At 40.3% G+C, this 19,955-nt stretch overlaps 2 protein-coding genes across 12 annotated transcripts in view; one reads left to right on the forward strand and one right to left on the reverse strand.

The window, feature by feature from the left end:
• Nucleotides 1–965: 965 nt before the first annotated feature.
• Nucleotides 966–9,915, reverse strand: armc3 (armadillo repeat containing 3). 6 transcript variants are annotated; one of them, XM_035141917.1, is made up of 17 exons: nt 9,792–9,915; nt 7,901–8,198; nt 7,660–7,777; nt 7,423–7,548; nt 7,105–7,173; nt 6,732–6,907; nt 6,426–6,620; nt 6,063–6,246; nt 5,782–5,934; nt 5,583–5,691; nt 4,733–4,982; nt 4,347–4,483; nt 3,910–4,078; nt 3,590–3,684; nt 1,909–2,076; nt 1,524–1,686; nt 966–1,282 (listed from the first exon to the last, which is right to left on the reverse strand). In XM_035141917.1, exons 2-17 carry the CDS (start codon nt 7,943–7,945, stop codon nt 1,076–1,078), a joined length of 2,364 nt encoding a protein of 787 aa, XP_034997808.1. In that variant the 5' UTR covers nt 7,946–8,198; nt 9,792–9,915; the 3' UTR covers nt 966–1,075. The 6 variants fall into 6 exon arrangements, with proteins under 6 accessions (XP_034997808.1, XP_034997810.1, XP_034997811.1 ...); XM_035141919.1 differs by having other exon boundaries at nt 7,901–7,955; nt 9,792–9,889; XM_035141920.1 differs by lacking the exon at nt 7,901–8,198 and having other exon boundaries at nt 7,423–7,552; nt 9,792–9,904.
• A 1,820-nt stretch (nt 9,916–11,735) lies between these two features.
• pip4k2aa (phosphatidylinositol-5-phosphate 4-kinase, type II, alpha a) overlaps nt 11,736–19,955 on the forward strand; it is a 28,383-nt gene continuing 20,163 nt past the window's right edge. For 5 of the 6 annotated variants that reach the window (XM_035142179.2, XM_035142183.2, XM_035142181.2 and 2 more), the window contains exon 1: nt 11,737–12,775. In XM_035142179.2, coding sequence (XP_034998070.1) covers nt 12,635–12,775 — 141 coding nt within the window. In that variant the 5' untranslated portion in view covers nt 11,737–12,634. Of the gene's footprint in view, nt 12,776–19,955 lie in introns of all 6 variants that reach the window. The other variant, XM_035142180.2, reaches the window with a different exon arrangement.

Here is a 19,955-nt window from a genome sequence, read left to right on the forward strand (position 1 = left end):
GCAGGATCTGTATTTAAACACATTTGTAAAAACGTTTACAATGTTTAAAAAGAAAATAACGCAATAGCTCAGGAACACCTCGAGGCAATATCTTTAAATTTGGTACAAACATTCACCAGGATTTTGGTGGTTGAAGGTCAAAGTCATTTAGGAACAATCTGCCAGAAGAGATTAGACACGCAGAATTGTTTACCTGATTAATCAATACTTTTCTTAAGACACATCTTTATGAAAAAGTTTTTATCGTATATGATGTCTATGACTTTTATTATCTGTATCTTTATTATTATTATTTTTACTCAGGATCCACACTCCAACATTGTGTGCAAAATCTGTTAAAGAGACGCAAGGATGGGACTGCTCAGCTGCTCCCAAAAGGACTGATCCTGACCAAATAAGGCGTTGCCATTTTCTTACAAGACAGACGGATGCCAGAGAGAGGAGAGATTCTTTTTACTCTGATTGTAAAATGATCGATTGTGGATTTCATATTGTTTGTTGTAAAGCACTTTTTTTACTAGTGTTGAAAAGTGCTATACAAATAAAGTTATTATTATTAAAGTTATTAAAGTGGTGACCTCAAAAGTTTAGTTTCACACAAATGTTAGCTGATTTGATTTGGCTGGTCAAAAGTTAAGGTCGTAAGGCGGCTTCACAAAACATGTTATGATATCTCCAGTAGGGATTTTGACCTGTTGTCACTGTTGCTGAGTACGTTTCAGTGATTAAAGGTCAAAGGTCATGGTGACGTCATATGAGTAAAAAAAAACAATATTTATGTTGACTGAAACTGCAGGGATGGATGGATGCAAACAACCGGAGGATAGTTGAACTGTAATTAAAACACTGGTAATCCTCAGTGGAAGAACTGAAGGTCAAGTCAGTGACTTCAATAGAGAAGCCTCATTCATTGTCAGACAGCATTTCCTTTTTGGCTTGTTGATGCACCAAAATAAACAACTGGCAATTAGTCCATTAGTTTAATGGTATAAAGGTGAACCAGCAATTCACATGCAATACAAATGAAATGACTGGTCACATATATTACATAGTGTTCTGATTTAGTATTTCTGCTCTATATATACTGGTACTGCACAGCAGCAGGGGTATTCACTGCCAATAGGCTTCCAGGCCTGTGCATGAGGTCCACTATGAAGCGGCTGGGCCGTGAAAAGCGGCCGTTGCTGGAAGGATCCACACTGAAGAGGAGAACCTCATTCCAAGCCCGGTTATACTCGCCCCTAACCAGTGTGCAGCTCATCCCGATGCAATCAGCCAGACACTGACAAAGAGGAGGAGAGAAGATGGAGTATGATTACCTGGAAATATAGGAAACTAGAGCAGGAAATTAAAGAGGGACAGTAATTGTATATGTGGAGCATGGGGAACATTTTGAAGGTAAAATAAATGCAATGCCTGCAAAGACAATACAGAAGGGTAAGAAAGATGAACATTAAGAAGTTAAAAACTGGCATAGTGGGGGGAAAGCTGAGGATTCTGTGTGTTAACTATGTCGGTGGTACCTTGAAGAGAAGAGCCCGGTGACGGTAGATTCCTCTGGTGATCAGCCCGATGGGAATAACGTTAGACTGAAGCTGGAACTTGAGCTCGCTGAGGTGCAGCACCCACGGGAAAGCGTGCAACTTCTCCATCTCCACTGCTCCACCCATGGCTTCGCTCACCATCCTTACAACCACATCCATGCACACACACAACCCATTACAATTCAGAATTCAGAAACTCCGAACCATTTGGTGCGCAGAAAGTGCATCTTGTTTTCATTCATTTCCATGATTCTGGAGATTTAGACAATGATGACTGCCAATGATTTAACATATGATTTTCTTTTCTCTTCCTAGTGACATCTTTGCATGTGTTGATGATGTGCAAACTGCATTGTTCCATTACCTGGCCAAGGCAGCGCACTGCTCTCGTTCATCATCCAGCGAGAGGATGTTGTCTTTGGTTTCTTTAACTAGAACCTGCAAAGAGACGTCCTCCACCATCTTCCACGGTTTCTCTGCAGGAGACACAGGTTGAGTCTCGTCTTCCTGTTGGTCACTCTCTTGCTTCTTCCTGTACAAAGAGATGGTGTATTTTCAAAAGATATGTGAGCCAGTGTCTTTAAGATAAAATGCATGTTGAAGGTGATCAGAACTTTAACTTTATGGCACTAAACATAATTATGGAGGCTAAATGTTTAACACAAGTATAAAAATACAAAAAGAACAGATACAATAACATTGCCGTGAGGATAAACTATTTTATTCTTGTCTTCCAGCGGCTGAGAGTGTTGATGTACCAGCTGAGAGGGACAACGTAAACACCAGCTGCAGGGGAGACCATGGTGAGTGTGATATTTCAGGATTGTCTTGTTTATTGTTTCTGTGCTTGTTTTGTGTCCAATTAAAACACTGATCGCTTGGTTGTTTTTCCCCAATTTTTTTTTTATTATTAAGAGGTGGTGTGGTTTATTTTAAAATCTGTGTTCTGAACACATTTCTCATATTAGTATTGAATTTTAATTATAGGCATTGGTACTGTAAAATTACCACTTAAAATTATAATTACAAGTATTTCCAGCTGTGTGATATATATCTGGATACAATTTGTATTTGTATTGATATATATAGTAAGTTATGCGAGACACCATGTTGCCTCATGAGACAGAAGAATAAATAAAATATTGATTGAATAAAAAAAAAAATACATATAGCGCTTGAAAAAAAAGTTGAACTTGGGTCACACTAAGCCATGTATGAGACTGCAGATGGATACAAACCAGCTTGATTAAGAATGCATTGGAAGCTGTGTGTTTTCGTGATGAAGGGAGGCATCGTGGACATGAGGTACCGAAAGGGGGAATGTGAATTCATCCACATGCTAAAGGCCTTAGTATGACATGCACAACCTTTGGGTTTTTCTTATTCTGTGTGTGTGTGTGTGTGTCTCACCATTATGTAATAGCACATTCTGGTGCATCTACATTGGTGTGCATGCACGTGCAATTGTGCTTGTACGTGGATGTGTATGTATATGTTGAGAAGTCAAGTCCTCTCGACACAAATGCTACTTTTCTCTGCCTGTGGTGCTATCTTAAAGAAAAAGGGATCATTTACCCTGTGAGGCCACACTATTGGGGTACAATGAAGGCAACAGGGGAGAGGGGGGGGAAAAGAGAAGAGAGAGGAAGAAAAGTAGGGCACTGGATTGGAGCAGACAAGGGGAGGGGGAACTAACAGCCACAATAAATTGTATTGACAAACTGGGCGGTGTGGCTGGTAGTGTAATGGTCCTCTACTGGTTGTGTTGTCGCTCTGATTAATTTAGGTTTAGGTAATTGTAATAGTTTGGGATTGCTGTGTATATTTTCTAAATTCCAAACTTAACTGAGAGCTGGAATGTAATTTAAACCAAGGTATCAAATGGAAATTTCAGTGGCATTGGTGTGTTAATTACAGTAGGTTCCTTATGTATGCAGGATGATTTTGTATGTGGGAGCCATCCATAATAACCTATTAGATGTATGTCATTTTAGTACAAATTATGGAATCCATCAAAGCATGATGTTGTGACATTGGACTCATACTCAATTATTGTGTTGACAACGATGATGGGTCGTTGCTGGTTGACTGGCTGCTTAGAAAATTCCTCTAATGTCAGAATCCTCTGTCCTGCATGAGCCTGAAAGATATAGAGAGAAGCCATGTTGTCATTTGAAACTTAGTCTTTGAGGTAATATGTTAAAGATAAGGGGGAACAAAGAAAACCAACAGTCTCTTGCTGTGATCACATTACAGATAGTTGTGGTTCTAAAATAAAATCAGGTGGCAACTTTTGTTTATTCAACTTAAATCTACATTCCTTGACATGACTTCTGTAGCACATAAACTGCAACAGTGCACGCACCTTGCCGGCATCATAGAAGCCATCGCCAACCACATCAGTGGAGGCTAGTTGATCTGTCAGGCTGTATTTCACAGACAAGTTGGACTTGAGCAGGCTGATCATGGCCGACTCGCTGAAACTGCTCCTGCGTTTCACTGACTGGTTGATTTCCTGAAGCAGTTCTACAGCTCTGAGACACACAAAAACACAACAAAACCACAAGCAGATTCAGAAATGTGTTGATAGATATATAAATTAATATGTAAGTAAGCATTTACACAAGAAACCGTCCCTTACTTTCATATGTAACCACATTTAATACTGTCCTATACTGCCACCTACTGGTTTATGAAATTATTCAGTGTTGGTTCTGCATTTCTATGGTATTGCTGAATTGTCGTACTTTACACTCATAGTCTGTCATATCCTTGTGTCATTGTTGTATTTCAGAGTCTTACCCAAATTTGCACATCTCCACAGTGGTGGGCTCATCACTGGCACAAACAATTACTGCCAAGCACGCACTCTGTAGCACCTCCTTGTGATAAGATCGCAGCAGATTGACCAGTGGGTGAAGGCCTCCTGCACTCAGTAGCTATGTGGGACAGGGGGATGAATTTTAGAGACTCGTGAAAGCATATACAATAGGACAAATTATAAGAAACTATTGTTTGTCATGAGTGTTTTTAGTTTTATAGATTTTTGTTGTGGGGTAAGTAAATAAAAACGTAGAAAAATAATTGATATTTCCTTTAAGCACCTCTAAATTTCATTGTATTTTTGTCTTTCAACAAGGCAGCATTCAGAGAAATATCTAAATCATTAGAAACACACAAACACAAACCTCAGCCCTATCTTCTTCATCACAGGCCAGCGCTGCCAGACACAGTGTGGTGTTGACCAACACCTGTGTATCTGTGGACTTTAAGGGCTCCACCAGAGCCTGTATGACTCCATGTGACAGAATGCTGTGGCGGATGACTTCCTTTTGTGCCATGTTGCAAAGCGTGGCAGCAACATTGGCTACCGTCTTCGGACAGCTTCTTTGGAGCTGCTGGACAAGGATCTTGTGGCCTCCTGCCTTGTACACCGCACTGCAAGATGCCATAGAATCGTACTGGAGATTTACTTTGAGTCAACAGAACTGGCAAATGCAGTCTCTCACGTTCATATGTGCATACAACATAGATTTTCTGTGATGAGTATGGAACACATGTAGTCACATATGGGACAACTAACATCAGGAGTTAGGATAATGAGGGATTGCTGCGTGGGAGGTAGAGATAACTGGTAGTGTCCTGAGAACTGAAGGAGACATTAATATTGAAATATGAGGAAAGACAGTGAGAGATGATGGTGCAGAGAGAATTTGGCTGGAGAATAAAAATGTGGAAGAGTAATGGAGGGGAGTGAGAACCACGATGAGACAGATGAAGCATTAAGTCATTTGTGAGATGGTGGAGTGAACGGCATACTGTTACATTTTAGTGCTACCTCATCCTAAGCCTTTTTATTTTATAGACTACAAATGTACCATTAACTGTTTTACACATTTGGAAATATGCTATAATTGTAATACAGCTTCAATCTCACAAGTATTAATTGTCTGGTTCGTTTTAGGTAACTTACTGTGTAGGAGTAACAAAAAGGATAATGGTGTGTATATACATGCTCACAGCTTGTCTATGACTCACATTGTGCTGAGGTGGTTGTTATGCGTGAGGTTAGCAAGGACATGGGCTGCTGCCTCTATCAGCTCCACACTTCCACCTCTCAGCCCCTGTACCAGTGCAGGGATCCCACCTGAAACACAAATATATATCGAATTCATTCTTTATCGTGGTCAGCGTGTTGATGATATATGCTGTGTAGGCAAATGTCGACGGTACGTACCCAGCTCTCGGAAGCGCTCTTTACTGGCTAGGTGGAGGTTCATGGCCGTCACAGCATTGCAGGTAGCTGTTTTCACGCTGACGTCCGCCACAGACAGATAGGCGACCAGAACCTTCTCCACATTCTGCTCATGGAGCAGTTTTCGATTTTCAGCTAAGTGCACACGCCCACACAGACACAGCATCATTAATATAAAATAAAAACAGCTACAGCTAAGCGTTACATATTCATAACTTTCAAGCCTACAGTTGAAAAGATAAAAGAAATGTATAATCTCTTACAGCTCTGCGCAAGCCTGGTTATGCATTTAACAGCATTGGACTGGATTTCCGGCGAGTTGGGGGTGAGAAAAAAGTCCATCAGCGTGGTCAGGCCTCCGCCCTCGTGGATCAGCTGCACACTCTTACTGTCATTCAAATAGTTAGCTACTACATGCAGGGCCTCAGCATGAAGGTCACTGAAGTCCTGGAAGACACAAAAATATAGTTATGGAAAAGGTATCAGGACATTCAACAACGATAAGCAATAACAGCCAGAATAAAATCAATTGACAAAATTAGATTTTTTAAAATTGATAAACACTTTGGAGCAGCATATGTTTCCACCAAAGAAATTTGTTCTGTCTCTCTCACTCGCAGACCTACCTTGTTATTAAGGATTTCCATGATCTTCTCGAATCCGTGCTCTTCACTGAAGGTGTGGCATGTATCTTTATCAGTGGTGACATTCATCAGCGTCTCTAAAGCCAGACGCTGAATGACAGGGAAGTCCGACTTCAACAGCTCCAGAAGTGGAGGGATCCCGCCCAACTCATGAACCGCCACACGACACTGGTAGTCCTTTAAATATACACACAGTACAACAGAGGTTAACTTACTATATTTTACAAATCAATGACGTATTTATTGGCTTTTAAGCAGCAGATACATTTAACTTTTACTTTGAGTCACCTGAACTAGGTTGAAGATGACCTCTACCGAGTTCTTCTGAACATCTGGGTCTGGACTGGACAGAAGCTGAATTAAAGGTGGTAAGCCATTGTTGTCAAAGATCTGGGCCTTACATACAAAATCCGGCGACATAGAGGCCAGGCACAGGGTTGCAAACTCTTGGACAACTCCATCCTCTTGAATATAAAAGACAACAGAATATATGGGGAACAAATTTATCATGAGAAACATAGATGGGTATGTGCTACATAATGATGTATGTAACAAATAATTAGATAAAGGACATTTCTATTTGCTCCGTTTTATTGTTGCTAATATTCAGTGAATATCTACTTACTTGGAGCCGATTCATCTTACAATCAAAATGACTCACCTTCAAGTGATAGTCTGTCGATAATCGATGGAATAACGTCCGTTTTTTTAAGAGCACCCGTAACATCCCCTTTCAATGAAAACAATAGACAAAGTTAATCACTCAGTAACAACCAACCCATGAGCCAATCACTCAGTCTGATAAACCAACAAAACTCTCAGTTCTGCAGCCAGTCAACAAATCATTTAACAGAGTCAATGGACAGTAGATTATCAGGAAATTGTAATGTCCGTCAGCCAATAGTTACATAATGTATCGTAAGCCATCAAATCCCTCAGTAAGCAAGTCTGCACTGATGACGTATGTTGTCTGACGCACCATTGACGGCCATGGTGCCCAGGGCCATGATGGCGTTGCGTTGGACCAGCATGTTGTTGTGAGCGATGAGCCGACAGAGAGGCTCCAATGCACCAAATCCCAGCAGAGAAACTTTGTTCTCATCTCCTAGCAACAGGGGGAGACAGTGAACAGGAAACATCAGCACACAGCTTTACTGTGTGTGTGTGTGTGTGTGTGTGTGTGTTTGTGTTTGTGTGTGTGATTTGTCAGCAGTACCTTTCTCTGCAAATACATAGATTGCTTCAGAGGCTTTAATAAGGATGTCCTCCTCTGGTGAACTCAGCAGCAGAACCACTGTTTCTGGGGTTTTGCCTTCTATAGGAAGAGCCTCAAACTGTGAAAACGAAGAGGGGTGCATCGTAGATGTTTTCAGGGTTTGTGCAGCTTCAGTAACAGTAACTTTCAGTAACAACACACATTAGACAGGAAGAGAAGGCTTTCATTATCAGTATCTGACCTTGTCCTTGGACGGAGTTTCACACTTCTTTCCTTTCTTCCCCATTCTATGGCCACTTTACAAAGACCAGTAAGGGCAAGCTCAAATCACAGCAGCGGTAGCTCCTAGAGGCACTTCCGGTGTCAACAGAAACTGCCACTGGTATGTAAAGGCATATGCCTTTGATCCCACACTGTTTGGAAGCAACTGCCTTTGTTTTCACACTGTTTGGCATCTGCCTCTGTTGCCACGCTGTTTGGAGGCAGCTGTCACAGTTGCCACAAGTGTTTGGGGGCAGTTCTCACTGCCGCCACACTGTCTGAGAGCAACAAAAAAATGTTGTGATTTATTCAATGAGATATATATTGGTTTATGAAAATGTATTAGATCGTTTTTTAGCTTTGACTCAAAATGAATCAAGAAAAACTCCACATCTATCAGATCCATATGCATGATCTTGGTGTCTATGGATAGGAAATAACTCAAAGACTGTATTCCCAGTATCAGTTAGAGTGGGACTGATACTGTGCCTGAATAAACTGTGATAAACCAAAGGAGAAATGTACATTGTTATCCTTGCCTTGAATTCTACATAAGATCATGATTAACTCCATGATAGCATTGATGCACAGAGATACCACTGCTCATGTAGCAATTTATTGACTGCAACTGTACCAAAGTAGATGGAATTACCTCAAAGGAACAAAGTTTTTACTAACGGTAGGACCAGGCATACTCTCAATTTATATTTATGTTTTCTCTCGGCTGAATATATGTGTTTTTTTGTGTTACAAGACAGCAAAGAGATACTCACAAAATGTTACTTTCCAATTGTATATAAACCATTTACAGTTTTATTTACTATCGTGAGTTGACTTTGGCCCAAATGTTTTCCTTGACGGGATCTCATAGGCATTCTCCACAGACTCTTATTAGACTCATTGTTACTCCTTCAACTTCAAAATATTTTTTATGAGTTATGAACTTCTATGGTGTAAAAGCATCAGTGCATATGCTAGACAAATGACAAGCAAAGCTGTACACAACAAACAGCTACTGACCTTCTACTTTTTAACCAAGTTTTATTCTCATGTCTTCAGTATTTATATGAATTCAGTTAACTGACAATGACTCCATTACAGCCAGCCTGTAGCAATATTGCTATATTGCTACAGGCTGGCTTATCCTGTTCAAATAAAGTGAAATGTACTGATATTGAAGCAAACTGTTATTTATACTTTCCTGGCTAACCAGAAATTTCAAGTACATCTCCACCAAGGTTACCAAGTACTTGAAAAGTAATTTTTGTTTTGCTTTTGATGACAGATAGACATTCAAAATGTGTAAATAATCGCCTTTTTCCTTTTTTTTATGTTTGAGTAATTTGTGCAAATGCAGAGCATAATAACTAAATTAAAGAATTAAATTATAGCACTGTCTATTGTAATGACATATTGTGTCGGTGATGATACATTTTAATAATGGAACCTTAAAAAGGGCTACAGAGCTGCAATAACAGACACAAACACAAACAGCAGGTTTTACATGTGTCAAAGATAGCAAAGCTATTGAGTAAGGTTAAAGTGACAAAGTAAAAAACTTTGAAGTTCACAAGGCACGCACATTAATGATACATTAATAACAGCGTCTGTTTCTGTTGCCACCGGAAGTGCCTCTACGATCTGCCGCTGCCACGACTTGAGCTCTCTCAAAAAGTCACAGAATAAAAAAAACAAACAGGTCAACACCGGGTTTATTGGTTAGCTTCGGTTAGCTTGCAGGGAGGCTAGCTGCTCAATACATGCTCACTGGAAGTATCTCTATAAACTGCAGTCGTGGATATTACTAGTTCAACTACATAGCGAACCAAACAACGTGGCTTGACAACACAAAGAGGCAGATTGCGACTCACCTGTGTTTCCCCTAACCCCCTAACGAAGGGAAATGCTGATTTACAGTAGTCAGCATGTGAGCCGAACAGAAGAAGCAGAGGAAGTCCAGTGTTTGGGAAAAGGAGGTTGACCCCGCGTTGCTAGGCAACCGTTGCTACGTTGGGCTGAATAGCTCAAATGTGAGTTTCAGCTTCTTAACTGTTATTGTTGTATTGGATAGGTTGATGGTTAATGGTCTTAGAACGTTGTAGACTTTAATTTGTGGATCGAGTATCAAGTTGACTCCCATCATGTTACAGTGTGTTTTGGCCAAGCTGACATAGACAAGTAACAAAGTACAAAATATAGAGAATATGTAGACAGTACAGTCCAATTTTACTTTGCATGATCAATCAAACAATATATGAATAAAATTACATTAAATCTCAAAATAAATAAGAAAATCTGTAAAATAACATATAACAAACAAGTTATGTAAATTTAAACCAGAATCAATAAATTAATTAAATACCCAAATATGATTAATGATGACAGGTCAATAACTTAAACCAGGGTCACAGGAAATAATTAGATACAAAATCCATGGAAAAAAGGAATGAACTAAAATAAAAGGTATTTTATCAATCTGGGTTTGTGTGTTGATGGATTAATATTTACATTACACAATTCACATTTACAGATTTGAATCCGTCCTAATATGAATAGTGGGAATATTGAAAAACCACAGTGGAATTTGTAGGACGTGTGTATGTCGAGGGATGGAGATCTGTCCTGTGTGGGTCGTATTGAGGTGGAGTCTTAAAACAAATGAGCTCTACAGCAACAGCAGCACATGATGAGTCTCCTGTTCATAAAGTGAGGCACTGACATCTCCGCAGTGTGAGCAGAAGGATCAGCACAGTTTGCACCAGAAAGCCAAAGTCCTCTAAAGACAGTGGTAGAGTGGTACACCATCACTGGGGCAGCCTGAAATGAGCCCATGATTAATCTCAGCTAAAGCAATCCATATTATGGAGGAGGGGGGAGGGGAGTTGATATGCAGGTTATTATTCTAATGCATGATTAGATGAGGCAAAAGCGAACATGTGCACACACAAACACACACACACACACACATGCACACTTATATGCCCACCTGCAAATGCCACTGTGGTCATGTGGTCCGTCACTGAAAGACAAACCTTGAAAGTTTAATGACACCTTTTATGGACGATTGATTTGATTGCCCCACAAGGCATTAACTAGTATAATGAAATTTAATATTACATATATGATTTTTCTGAAAATTGAAAGCCAATTTGGCTCCTTTTTTATTATGGCACTCATAACTTACTCATTTAAAATATTATTTAAAGAAAATCCTTGAGAGGTGACACAGATATTTCCACTCACCCTTGTTCATGGTGACCCACATTGTGGGAAACAAGTCAAGTTTCAGAAGGTTTTACTCACTTAAGTTTCATCCTAGGGAAATGACACAGATATTAAAAAAGAAATCCTGAAACTTGGCTTGCAGACAGTGAGGGTCGCAAAGGACAAGAGTGATATTTTTTATATCAATATTTAATATGAGCAGGTTATGAGTGCCAAAATGAAAAAATTGCCAAATTGGCCTTTAATTTTCATAAATTATATATATATTATATTCCATTTCATTGTACGTGTTAATGTCCTTTGGGGCAGTCAAATAAATCCTCACTAAGAAGTGTCATTAAAGCTTTCAACGTTAGTCTTCGGGCTTTTCCCTCCAAGGACTTGATCACATGACCGCAGTCAAATGGTAGCCATGCATTTTACGCTATATTGTGAATGTGAATTTACATGTGAATGCAAATGTAACCTGGTCTTATAAATAGGCTCGTGCGCGCTATTAAAAGGCAGAGAAAAGTAGCATAGGCCGTGTGGAGGGTGGGGGGGTTGCAGCGAATCAGCGCTGCAGACACTGCAGAGCGCTCCGGCTGTCACCTCCCCTCCGTCCAGCTGTCATCTGACAGCGGCACACATGAACCTCAGCGCCGCTGCTGCTGCCGCTGCTGCAGACGGAGCTGGTCACCCGCGCATCCAAACACCCGCTCCCCGGCGTCTTCATTCAAACGGGGGCAGCAACATGTCAGGATACAGCCGAGTCTCTGCGGACTGACGCGTAGGAGGAGAGCCGCGCCGCTAACGCTAGCTGACGTTTAGTTAGCCTGCAGGCTAGTGGCAGCTAGCTGCCGAGCGGAGTGCTGCTTTGTGCCGTCAGCTCGCTAGCGAAGCGAAGGTCGGAGGGACTCGCGTTAGCTGGTAGTGCGGAGCGGGTGCAGTTCGCCATTCGGCTCCATTAAGGTGTCATTTGAATGGTTTGCTTTGATGCTGTGCGACATTTAGTTTTGCTCGTGTGACCCCGCTTCACGTTTTTACCGTTTCATGCGTTTATTAATTTAACGAAATTTAACGGTTGATGTTTGGCCAGCTAGCTAGCTAGCTAATCGGCTATGCTAACGCCAGCTCAGTGAGAGCTCGCTCGCGGGGGTGCGGAGAGCTCCAGGCGGGTCAAGGGAGAGAGGTGACTTGTGATGTGGGCTGAGGGAAGCGGCGGTCTGTCAGGAGAAGGACAGCAGCAGTATTAACTCAAACACGTTGTGTGTGTTTCTCATACTAATCCTCGTCGAGGTTCAGGGGCCATAGCGTCTGTCAAGCTGTGTGCGGGGCGTTGGATGAAGGAGGAAAGAATCGGGGCACTTTGATTTGCGAGCAGGCTAAATGAACAGTGTCGGTGTCGCTGCATCGTGAACCGGTGGTCACCGCGCCAGCTTGAAGGGGGAGGAGGTCACTCTGTCCAGATTATCGCACAGACTGCATCAACCAGCCAGTTTGCTTTAAGATGGCTTCGGCGATCAGCATTGCCGCATCCATTGCGAGCAAGACGAAGACCAAGAAGAAGCACTTCGTCGCTCAGAAAGTGAAGCTCTTCCGTGCCAGCGACCCTCTGCTCAGCGTGGTCATGTGGGGAGTCAACCACTCGGTGAGTCATCTAATCCGCATACTGCGATTCACAGTTATGTCTCCCCTTCATCCCTTTTTTTGTGATGTGCCACATGAAGCGTTAGCTACTTGCTGTCATCTGTCAGCTGATTGACAAGCCATGGGTGACATCTGTCCAGCTGTTTGGCCTCGGTGCTCTCACCGTAAATGTCTGATTGGCTGCAAGGGTGCTGGACTCATACAGTAAATCATCAGCAGTGGGTTTTTTTGTAAGCTTTTTGTACAGTTACAACTCCCATGATATTAGGGTTGCATGATGTTGGGGTGTGTGTGTGTGTGTGTGTGTGTGTGTGTGTGTGTGTGTGTGTGTGTGTGTGTGTGTGTGTGTGTGTGGTGTGTGTGTGTGCGCCTGCGTGTGTGTGTGCGCGTGTGTGTGTACATAAAGTGAACTCTCTCTTTTTGGCTTCCTGTTGTGCACATGCAGTATAAGCTGCCGGGGCTATGTGTCATGAGAGAGCAGATCTTCCCATGCAAGACAGCTTATCTCTGCTCTCTGCTCTCTTTCTCTTCCTTTTGCTGAATATTTGCACTGGGCCAATGCTCATGTGTAGGAGAGAGGGAGAGCAAACTTGGCAGGCGGAGGACACACAAATGATTCTGGCACTCAATCCCAAGTATTAAACATTTTAACAAATGTTTAACACACTAATAGATGGTGCTCGATCAATGGACTCTGGCTGTATTAATCTCTGGGGCTTTCAGTTCATTCGCTCTTGCACTCTCCTTCATCCTTTCTTCAGTAAAAGCCAGCCTGTTTACTGAAGGATTTATCTGATGCTTTAATTTGAGGAGAAGTGCTTTTGAATATATAAACATGGGAACGCAGATGAAAGTGGGCAGCAGCCTGCAGTAAAAAACCTCTGCTTTTAAAAATGTGTTTGAAATTGTTCCTGTGGCCTATTAGTGTAAACGATGACAACATTATAGTTCACGTAAAAGAGAAAAGTATTGGCCCTTAGATACTTGGTGCTTCTCCGCTTTCTTGCTTTTTATTCATGTCTGTCTGTGGTTGTCCTTCTAGATATTTGTTACATGTGGCAGTGGTCAACACACATGAAAGAGCACAACCAGAAGTGGCTTCTTTGGCAAATTAGGAATTAATTAAATTTTAAATATATAATAATCTGACTAGCTTCATAATAGAGGTCACTTGCCCGTTAATATATATTTGGTATTAGGTTAATGGGTCACATTTGATGTGGTTGACTTATAAACACAGAGTGAAACTTTCTAACTAACTGGCCCCTGTAAACATCACTACAAAAGGTTACCTTTCTGTAACTGTATACCATGTCTGACATACTGGTTTTATACAGGTCATTTTTGGGCAAACGATAATGATGCTAAACTGCATCATGTCTTTTGCGGTTTGTTTGAAAAATGCAGCCATTTTTGCTCTGATGGTTTTGCCTAATTTGGGCTCCGTTTCTTAATGTTGCTTTGAAAATTCAGATACCGTAATGTCCACACCCCTTTAACAATTTAACAGTGTTATGAATTATGATTGGGTGGAGTTAGTATGTTTTGTTTAAACCCCATATCTCTATTTTAGGTAAAGGAATCCAAGGGTCTTTCATGGATATCAGTGTGAAAGATGCTTAAAGGTTCAAACAGAGGCAGTTGATGGATTACACAGCGTCTAGATGACCTAATGTATATGAGGCCAAGACGATTTAGGGCTGAATCTGAATCTAAGCTGTAGTCTGTGATGGATTACAGTCACCTGGCTGTGGTGTTAAGCCTGGGGGGGTAAAGCAAGGTACACACCAGGTTTGCCTCTATGCAGTATTTAGTCAATTCATTTTACTTTTTAAATGTCACTGGAAATCCAGATGAAAGCTGAAGATTGTTATCAGCTTAACGCTCATCTGAGGAAACTCAAATCCTTTCTTGAAGAGACCCAAAGTGAAACTGACATTGCTGGTTCTGTTCCAGAAGTAAGAAAAAAAAAATTGCCCTGGAACAAACATTAACCATTTTCCATACACCTTTGTCATCCTCGAGCTAAATGTCACTGCCCGACAGAACAGTCCACGAGCGAGTTCAGAGGTCACGGCAAGCTCCGACATGTCTGTAATAACAGCAGGACAGAGACAGAATGTTTCTACACAGCTGAGATTTCAAGTAGAAGGTTGAACTGACTTTAGAAGAGAGCATTTATGATTTATGAATATCAATGAAACCAAATCTAGATGACGTTATCCTGTTCTGATTGTAATTTGTTTTCATGTGAGCTTTTTTCACTTTTTTCACACAGTAAACGTTGAACTTTGTTAAAAGCATGATGCTTTCAATTTCTTAGAGCAACAGCTATAGCAGATACAGATTTGTCCAAACCCCAGGATTACACTTAAAACAAATTCAGATTTAAATTGATTACCATCATTTAGATCATCTATCTGTGTCCATGCATGTCCAACAGAGTAATATGTGCAATCTAGGGTCATATCACAAACGTCCTCAGTCTTACTCATGTGTCTCAGTACTATGAGGCCACTGCCTCGCAACCATACAAATCTACATGTTTGGAGGATCTACATGTTCAAACTGTTCTCCTGGATTGCACAACAGAGCAGAGCCAGCACATCTCCTTTTTTTATCCCTTAGGCTACCTCCCCTGCTGTTTTTCTCATCACTTAAAAAGGTACTCTGTTTCTCATACCATTGGGCAAAATAAAATTGACATCCCCCTGAGTGATAATGTAAGGTTACTTTAAAGGATGGAGTTGGCAAAACTAATATTAACCTGTAAATAACAGGGCAACTTAAAGAAAGAAATAATAGGGATGTTTGGGGAATGTAAGCAGACTGCAAAGGGAACATGCAAACACATGAACATATCTACAGATACTCTAATTGTTGTTCATGAAAACTACATATATTCATCCACAACCTTTTTTTTCAAGACTAAGATAAGATTATGTAAAGGTATATTTCATGGGTCTATCATAGCTAAATGTAGCCTATTTGCTACATCTTCTGGTTAATAAAATGCTCTGTGTATGAATTGAAGTTTTTGTCTTTAAATACATTTGTAAAAAAAAAAAAGAAGACATAAACGGTCATGTGCAACCTATCATCAGCACTTACTGTATAAACAATAATAATAACAATAATTTCAATTTATACTTCCACCCGTGTCTGCAACTCTGTGCTGACCCCTCAGTAGAGGTCTGTGATGACATTGTTGACCTCATGGACTGTATGCATAACAAGTGCGGTGACTGACCGCGGAGATCTCCAGAGCCATAGGCACTACCTCTACCGGGGGAATGAAGCAACATGTTTTGTATGATGAGTTTTATTGACTACCAAGAAGTACATTAATAACTTACACATTTTTATGGCCCAGGGCGTCATCAGAATTATTTTGTGTCGGACAAAAAGCCAGGAATACGTTATCTTGAAATTAAATTTTATGACTAAAGGTGTGTGGTTTGCTGAAAATAGCCTTCTCTGACAGGTTGCCCATTTTGAGTTAAATCCTTATACATTGAAATTTTACTTGCGTCCCTCAAAGCCTAAATAGGTTACACAGCTCATGGTTTTACATAAATGGATTGAGGCCAAAGCTAAAACATTTTTTTTGAGGTGGAAATCTCAATTTCAAACACCACTGAAGCTGAGAGGTTTGCAAAAGCTCAAATTTAAAGAGAGTCTGATCAATCTCAAATTAATCACAAAAGCATTTGCCGGTTTTTAGTCTGCATGACATCGCAAAATAGTTCTTATAGTTTTAGTTATATATTATTTCTTTACAGATGAATGATTTGGTTGTCTGAAGTTGATAAAAGAAGGTCTACGTCTACATTTCAGTAATTCACACAAATCTTTGAGTAGAAACATGTCAGAATATGTTCCACTGCCCACGTTTGTGTAGATTTATCACCAGTTGAAAAAAGCTGCATTGTCACAGTTTGAGGCAAGTCCTATGTAATCATAGCTTTGAGTATACCAGCTCCTAACCTGCTGTTGCATGTCACCTGCTCTTGTCCTTTGTTAAGACAACAAATAATGTTGATGATACCCTCTGGTTTCATATTATCACAGGCCTAAAGATACAGAACATTTTTGCCCTTTGTTTTAAAGTATTGTGACACTAAAGTGACATAAAGAGACAGCCCATTAACATTTTTTATATATTTCACTAATATTTCTTTTTTATTTGGGGCCTTCTTAGGTTTTCCTTTTGTTTGTCTTAGTTTCGCGCCTGTATTTTTTTGCCTCCATTAAACTCTCCCCAGCCTGGAGGTTCATTCACAGTTTTCGTGTCATCCTGTCCATGCTGCTCACTTTCATCCCACGCCCTTCTCTGTCCCCTTTCTTTGCTTTGTCCCACCTCTCTGTCTGATTCCAAGTAGCTGAGTCTGGTTCTGTGGATTGCATAAGATGGGGGTTTTCTATAAATATCTGTAGGAGTGATGTACAGCTCGTGTGTGATGATTATGGGTGAGGGAAACAGAGTTTTACATCCTGGCACCCTCAGGCAGTGGCAGATAAAGGAGCTTCTGGAAGTGACTTGAGGTTTGTTTCAGTGAACAAACCTCCAAACAAAAAATGTCACTGTTTCATGGCACACTCCTTGTTGAGATGTGATACATGTTGCCTCATGCATATGTGTTTGATTCACTCAACATGACAGGCCATATAGTATCTTAAGCCTGTTTGTTGCACAGTCAGTCTAAGCCACTATATCCTTTAATAGCTGGCCTTTCATAGCACGGACTTTACAACAGACTCGCTGAGCTGTCTGCCTGTTTGTGTGTGTGTGTTTTTGTGTGTTTGTGTGTGTGTGTGTGTGTACATGTTGATTACAGCTATAATGTTACCTATTTCGACCTGAGTCATTTTTCATTCACTGTTTCAACATGGATCGAAGTGTGACTGCTACAAAACAAATAACCTCTTTAGGAGATGCTGACATTGTCCTCAAGATTTTCTGTTACCATTTTTCCCTTCCTCATACAGATTCTGATATGTGGACTTTGTTTATTGGCCGATACAGAGAACAGATGCAATAACTTATATAAGCTATTTTTATAGCTGTATGCTGCTAGACCTGTTTGGAAATTATGATTACTATCATTTTTGTATGGCCTGGCTCAGGTTAAACCTTTTGAAAAGCAAATGCATACAAAGAATGAATGGCATAGAACTTCTGTTATTATCTAGTTTGATAGTCATGACTGAAAAATAACACAAATATATAAATAAATCTAGGATACACTATTATTTCTTTTCAACAGCTGTTGATTTGCAGCCACTGTTTCTGAAAATAAAAGACCTTTTAAGTAGTGCCATCCCATGAAACTTATATATGGGACACACCTCGCTGTTTTACCTGTGGGACTTTCCAGCGTTAAATATTTCCAAAGTGGTGACAAATTGTACAATGTATAGGTTTGGTTTACCTATACAGTGTACAATTTGCTCTTTCTCACTCTTACTCGCACACACACAGATGCAGCATTCCATTAACCTTAACCACCTTTCCACTTTTATCGTCGGTGCGTTTGGCTGACCTTTCTTTGCTGTGACTGTGAGCGGATGGAGGTGGAGTGGGAGTTGGGGCTCACGCTGACACTGAAGTTGTCAAAGGTGTTGCACGGAAGGTTTGGTTCTTATCTGAGGGCTGATCAATGTTTGTGGTTTAAACGAAAAGATATACACAAGTTTTTTAAAGAAATTAATTCAATACATTCAGGTATTTTCCATAGTGTTAAGGTATTTACAGTCTCGGCTATCGTGGGACACTGAAGAAGCCTCTGGGGAGACAGCCAATATTTTGGGGCTTCCATTGTAGACAGCGGCAATCCTGGCCAAGATTCTGCCATCAGTTTGCCGTACAGTGTTGACAATCTGAGTAGTTTCTTCTATCACACAAATCTAACTTTCTCAACATAAAACACAAACAGCGGTGCTATTTGTAGGGGTTTTATGTCCTGAAGACATTTTTGCTAATCTCTAGAATGCAGATGCATTAAAAAGATGATAGCTGATACATTTCAGTTAGCGTGTTCTGCCTCTTTTGCTCTCTACACCAACTGCTTACCTGCAGGCAGATTAAGGTATTTACAATTAAAATATATGTTTTGATCAGTTATTCAAATCAGTCTCTTCAATACGTCGATGTGATTTTCTTTTCTTTTTTCAGTGAATCAATCAAAAATACTAATAATAGGGCCTATTCTATTTTGTTCAATGCATTCTCCTTCACATTCTATTTTGTATTCATTCCTTTTTTATGGACTAGTCAATGAATCCCTGACTCACACACCCAGATATGAGTGTAATGCTGTGTTCAGGGCTTTCCTGTTTAAAAGGGCTTCTGGGTTCTGCCCTGTATGTCTTTATCTGGATATTGTTAAAACTCGGAATTGTCCTGGGATTCATAACAGGTCATATAATGATGTAATGGCCTCTGTAAGCAGTCAGTGAAAGGTCAAGTGCACGCTCAGTACAATCTACTGCAGCTATATGTGACCTTTAACGCTCACCGTCTTACTGTTAAAAGGTATCTAATCTCCATTTAACTGGGTGTATCTATGCTGTGTATTATTATATTTGTGGTGTAACAATATCATGGTGTGGTCAGGAAGTATACCAGATATATGGACGACAGTAAGTTGATTAATGCTCACTGTTTTGTTTGCATCTGAGTCATTCCTTTAAAAATGTGTGCATGTGCGTTACTTGGGGAAATATTTCAACATGAATGTCGATGAGTTTACAAGCTGTCTCTGTATAAACATACCACCAAAACAGCTGCATTGAATTGATTGCACACTGCAAACCCACTTTCCTGTCTAATATATTTACACCCCTATGTATAAGTCAATTACATGATCAGTCAGACTTGCTTACACTTTAATTAGAGCCACTTACACTCTAATATCTTGTAAATAGGCTTAGAGGAAGTGTGTTGCAGTGCACTATTCAGTCTAGGAGTTGTTTCTTCAAAACACGTCCCATCACCCCCACATAATTGACAGCTTGACGCTTTAACATCTGGGTAATGGTATAATATGACTACAAATTTAAATACACAGTGCACTTAATTATGCTTTTCTCTCCCTCTCGCTGGTATTTGCCTATTCAGATTTATTTTTGTACTCTGCTTGTCTTTTAAGAATTCAATTTATTTTAGCTCACAAATATTG

This window comes from Hippoglossus stenolepis, chromosome 19 (assembly GCF_022539355.2).
Source record: "Hippoglossus stenolepis isolate QCI-W04-F060 chromosome 19, HSTE1.2, whole genome shotgun sequence".
Classification (NCBI taxonomy): Eukaryota; Metazoa; Chordata; class Actinopteri; order Pleuronectiformes; family Pleuronectidae; genus Hippoglossus; species Hippoglossus stenolepis.

Bases quoted from the DNA above. Each gene is read 5' to 3' on its own strand.
- armc3 (XM_035141917.1), bottom strand. From the start codon at position 7,945: ATGGGGAAGAAAGGAAAGAAGTGTGAAACTCCGTCCAAGGACAAG. The intron at 7,174-7,422 runs GTGCGTCAGACA...TTTCATTGAAAG, and splicing joins GGGCACCATGGCCGTCAATG to GGGATGTTACGGGTGCTCTT. The intron at 5,692-5,781 runs GTACGTACCGTC...TTTGTGTTTCAG, and splicing joins AGAGCGCTTCCGAGAGCTGG to GTGGGATCCCTGCACTGGTA.